The sequence below is a fragment of the Chenopodium quinoa genome, unplaced genomic scaffold (assembly GCF_001683475.1).
Source record: "Chenopodium quinoa cultivar QQ74 unplaced genomic scaffold, ASM168347v1, whole genome shotgun sequence".
NCBI lineage: Eukaryota > Viridiplantae > Streptophyta > Magnoliopsida > Caryophyllales > Amaranthaceae > Chenopodium > Chenopodium quinoa.
The window spans coordinates 3121708-3127462 of NW_018743331.1; the positions used below are offsets into that span (position 1 = coordinate 3121708).

At 35.4% G+C, this 5755-nt stretch overlaps 1 protein-coding gene across 1 annotated transcript; it reads right to left on the reverse strand.

The window, feature by feature from the left end:
* Positions 1–3214: 3214 nt before the first annotated feature.
* LOC110737540 lies at positions 3215–5464 on the reverse strand. The gene has a single exon (XM_021917884.1). It carries the CDS (start codon positions 5462–5464, stop codon positions 3215–3217), a length of 2250 nt encoding a protein of 749 aa, XP_021773576.1.
* Between the last annotated feature and the right edge of the window lie 291 nt (positions 5465–5755).

Genomic DNA, 5755 nt, shown 5'->3' on the forward strand with positions numbered 1-5755 from the left:
ACTATTTATAGTGGGGAAGACATGCACCCTAATTAGGGCTTTAATGCCACGTGTCAGCATCCGATTGGATCCCGTTGGACCACTGAGGTGCTGCCACGTGTCATCATGCTATTGGGCCACATGGCCTAGGGTATTTTTACCCTAAACACTGGCAATTTCTCATATATATATTTCTTGCCATGTTTTTCTGCCATGAGGCATAAACATTCCTTTTGATCCACTGTCATTGTTTCTAAATGAAAGCCATTTTGATGCACATCTTTAAAACTTATAGATTTCTTCGAGATTTACTCGAATATAGACCATCGTTAATTTTTAACTTAATTCCATTTGGGAGCATTATACAAGCTTTTTCAGAACTTTCTATTAGCTTGGGTGACCCAGAAATGGTGTTGACATTTTCTTGAAACATTGTCAGTTTTAAAAAATATTTTCTATATTTCAAAATAATGTATGTTGTTCCACTGTCCAAAAGGCATTGATATTTGGAACCAACTTCAGGCAGATCCATATCTTCATAAAATAAGTATGAGATTAGTTTAGAATAATTGAAATGAACTTACTTTATTCATAATGGAAATTAATAGTACATAACTCGAATGAAAAATACAAAATCAAAGTACATAATACATGGCATAATAATAGATGAATTATCTAAACATTGTTATTTTCTCCATAGATAAAGTAACTACCATTTTCAGTATTGTCTATTAAGAAATGACACATCAAGGCTAGGTTTAGGGGCATTTTTTTCATTAACATAATTTGCTTCGGCATTTTTTCCTTTGCCTTTTATGGGATGCTCGATATAGTTCTACCAAATGTTTGGCCGTATGACAAGTACGTCCCCAATGCGCTGTCATGCCACATCTATAACATGTGTCTTTCCCTTTTGTGGTGGCTTGATTTTTGTTTTCTTGTTGATGCCCTTTTTGAGTGTTGTTTCTAGGGGAGAAATGGCCTCAACCATGGCCACGTTCGTGAAAATTTCCACGACCTCTGCCGCGGTTATTATCACTACTACATTTTTGACCTATTACAACCCCCAAATCCGTTGCATTAGGCGTCAAATTCCGTGGCATTAGGCCTAATGCAACGGCCATGTACCGTGGCATTTGCTGGCGTTGCAGTAGGTCTATTGCAACAGTATACAACACCTAATACCACGGCAGCTATAAGCCGTTGCGTTAGCTCTACACTTGATGCCACGGCATAAATTATCCGTTGCAATAGATTACTGACTACTAATTAGATGAAATTGACACCTATTGCAACGGATGAAGCTAATTAATACAAATGATATATGGAGTACGTATCTACTGCAACGGATTGATCATTTGATCTTTTTTTTTTGAATGGAACGGTAATATATATAATATATGTATAAATAGTCAATACAAATCTAAATATACGAAGAAACAAAATATCATTAAATTTATATATAATAATTATAATGCTAAATACGTACATTATAAAATATTAGTTGCTTGTTTTTTGTACGACACCCTACTAATAATAAATAAAAGTTATATAATTAATTTAATCCTCCAAAATACAAATTAAATTGTCAACATATATATAAGCTAGAATTTCCAAATCTTCACAAAGTTGAACTTGAATAAGAGTCGCCAACCTATGCACCATTTGTTAGATGACTAGCTATACTTCAGCTCACTATACTTCAACTCCATTTAGCTCCCCATGCACCTACACGTAAAATAGAATAAAATAATAGATAGAACTAAATTATAAATAATAATAGATCAAGGCCACAATCAACATGAGAAAAGTTCAAAACGCACGGAGAAATCAGCTATACAATAATACTCATGTTAGACTGCAGGCCGCAACACAGCAGAACCCTAAACCAGAGCTGCTGATCTGCCATTATCATATCCAACACTGAAACCAAACCAGAAGCGGCAACCAGCAGCAACCATAAGCCAAATAAGGAGGGGACACACCAAACACATTTTAAAAACAATAAACCAGGGCAACCAGCTATCCATACAACGAGTAAAAACAGCCCCCTCCCTTTCACATCAATTTCCCCTATTTTACCGACTTTCAAGAATGCAATATTCAGAAGAACAACAACTAAGTCTGCTCTCCCTGTAACCATTTTTAACAACAAAATTGGGTGTTTGGATCAAAATAAAGACAAATTTAGAGCACTAGATGTCCTATAGTTATCAAAATCAACATAACAACCAACATAAACATCCCAACATTGCAGCAGCACAAAAGCTTAAAGAAGTCACATTTTGACATTGATCTGAGATTGTTTTTTATTGTTTATATATCTTGTCACTGTTTCCAAGTTAAAAAATCTTATTTTTCTTCAAGATATGTCCAAAGAATTGCACTTAAATATTCTGTCAGCACACTACTACTTTCAATTTTCTTTCTTTCATCTAATTGCAATCTTCCAATTTTACCAATTATGAAGCAGAGCGACCTCAGTAAATAAAGCTGCACTATTTTTTTCTTCTGCTTCATACGTAGTACTTCATATGCTCATAATTTTTTTTATTATATCTTACTTCATTCATAATCTACTTTTTATATTTATGCTGATTATATTATATGAAACCTATAGCCGTTAACTGAGTACCCTGTGTGCTTTTTGGCAACGTGAGAGGGACCTTTTGATAACCACAAAATATGGTCTTGGATATTATCATGGCCTTCTTTAAGAATCAAATCAACTTTCTCCCTAAACCATTCCATGAAATCCTTGCTATGGTCTTGAGCACTTTTCCATTTTCTTTTCCTTTTAGCACTTACACAAATCTTATGCTCACTGTAAAAATAAAATATTTATCTTACTAAGGCGACAGAGTTAGAATGAAAACATTAAATAATAATAATAATAATAATAATAATAATAATAATATATTATGGTTACAAATCTTACCTTATATATTTCTCAACTTCCTCACAATCACAATTGAACAAGACATAACGATGCGCTTGTGCCCATGTAATGCGATCAATTATGTGTCCACGATTTTTTTCTTTGAGGTCCTTCCTTTTCCTTTGATAGGACGTCCTAACTTAGGGAAAAATGATTTTGAGGTACCACACTCATTAACTTCGGGTGTGTCTTTGCTTGGTCGTTTCAAAAATCTAGCTATGAAAGCAACACATTCTTTAGCTTGGTATCCTTCTGCCATTGAGCCTTCTGGGCGAGCCTTGTTTCGAACATCTTGTTTCATTTCATGAAGATTCTTCTCAATTCATACATACACCTTGAACTCACAGGTCCACCCAACTTAATTTGGTCTACTAAGTGTATGGGTAAATGTTCCATTATATAAAAAAAAGCAGGTGGAAAAATCCTCTCAAGTAGGCATAGAGTTTCAACTATCTCAGATTGCAATTTTCCAAGACCTCGAGGATCAATAGTTTTACTCCATATACCTTTGAAAAAAGCACAAAGTCTTATCAAAGGACTAGCAACATCTTTGAGTAATGTTGTCTTCACAGCAATTGGAAGAAGATAATTCATCATAAAATGAGCATCGTGGCTTTTGTAGCCTGCTATTTTCCTTTCTCCAACTTGCACACAACGACTAAGGTTGGAAGCATAACCTTGAGAAAGCTTAGCATTTTTTCTAACCTGGCAGAACTTACGCTTTTGCTCCAATGACATCCAAAAGCGAGATCTTGGAAATTCTTCACTACCATCTTCTAATTCTATTGGTTGGAGCTCTGGCATCAGATTAAGTTCTACCAAATCTCGACGAGCACTCACATTATCCTTGGTCTTCTGAGAAATGTCTAATAACGTCGCAATGACATTATCAAAGACATTTTTCTCAATATGCATTACATCAAGATTATGGCGATTAGAGCAATGCTTCCAATATGGCAACTCAAAAAATATGGGTTTCTTTCTCCACGGAGTCGGATCATCCACATCACGCCTTGGTTTCTTTTGCTTCTTTCCAAATGCATTTGGAAAATCACACAACATATTCTCAATATCAATTCCATTCAATGGAATAGGTTGACATCTTTCCTCAAGTTTTCCGTCAAAATTCCTCTTATCATGACGCCAAGGGTGAGATGGATCCAAAAATTTACGATTTGACCTATACACATTCTTACCACTACAAGGAAACCACTCGGAATCTGCTTCGTAATGACATTCAGGGCATGCCAAGTATCCTTTTGTGCTCCACCCAAACAACATTGCATAACCCGGAAAATCACTCACGGTAGTCATCAATGCTACATGCATGTCAAACCTTTGATTAGTCGAAGCATCATAAGTTTCCAACCCAAACTCCCACAAACCCTTTAAGTCCTTGATAAGTGGCTGCAAATATATGTCAATGTCATTTCCAGGGGAAGACGGACTGGGAATTAGTAAGGCTATCATCAAATACTCGGGCTTCATAATCATCCAAAGAGGCAAGTTATAATTAATCAACATAAGTGGCCATGTACTATGGACAATGCTCATTGAGTTGAACGGGCTAAATCCATCTGTAGCTAACCCAAGTCTCACATTGCGTGGGTCATCATCAAACTTTGGATATAAAGAATCAAATTCCTTCCAAGCTTGACCATCAACTGGATGATGTAAAAGATGATCATTTTCACGCCCATTAGCATGCCAAGTCATGTATCTCGCCGTCTCTTGACACATAAATAGTCGTTGAAGCCTTTTCTTTATTGGAAAGTACCTAAGAATCTTTTGAGGAATCCTATACGTCTTTCCATTTTCATTTTGTATGTCATTCTCTGTGTCAGTTGATTTCCATCTTGGCGTCTCACAAACATGGCAGCTTGTTGCATTTTCATGCTCTTCCCGGTATATCATGCAATCATTTGGGCATGCATCTATCTTAGTGTAATCCAACCCCATCACTTTCAAAACACTTTTTGCTTCATTAAAAGTAGTTGGCAGTTTTGCATCAGGTAACACCTCCCTTATAAGCTCCAATATATCTCCAAAAGCAGCATTAGTTAGCTTATGATCACACTTCAAAATAAAAAGTCGGATCATGAAGGAAAGTTTTGAATGATTTTTACAACCGACATACAATTCTTCCTGGCCCTCTTCAACTAACTTAACAAAATTTTTTGCCTCGTCATTTGGCTCATTTGTAAAAGCATCACGTGCATCATGCAACAACCCTACTATGTCATCATTAAAATCATTTGGGTTTGACCCTTCATCATTATCCAAAATAGTTTGTTCACTTTCAATGCTAATGCTGATCCCTAACTCTGATAACTTATCCGTTCGAGGAACAAAACCATTACAAATAAGGTGATCTCTCACAACACTTTCATGACGCCAAAAACGATAATGACAACTTTCACAAGGAAAACAAATTTGATTTCCTTGAGACTTAAAAGCAAAAGCCTTTTGTACATATTCATCTACTCCCCGCTCATATTCATCACTCCATTTGGCAAACATCCACCACTCTTTAGTTCCACTATCCATACCTTAGGATAAGAATTAAGAGGGTTACTTTAATTAGTTTTTACTGTAAAAACATTTAATCAATTCACTAAGAATTAAGAGAGTTACTTTAATCAATTAGAAAGAACTGACAATAAAATCTTCTTTACAACCACTAGGAAGAAAGAGAACCACTCTAAAAATCAGAATACTTAAAACTAGTGTATTTCTATTGCCAAGGACAACTATATCAAGTGTAATAAGCAAGGAGTATCAAAGTTATTTTCATACAAATTTATGACCCACTTTACATTAATCTAGTAACAATGAAAA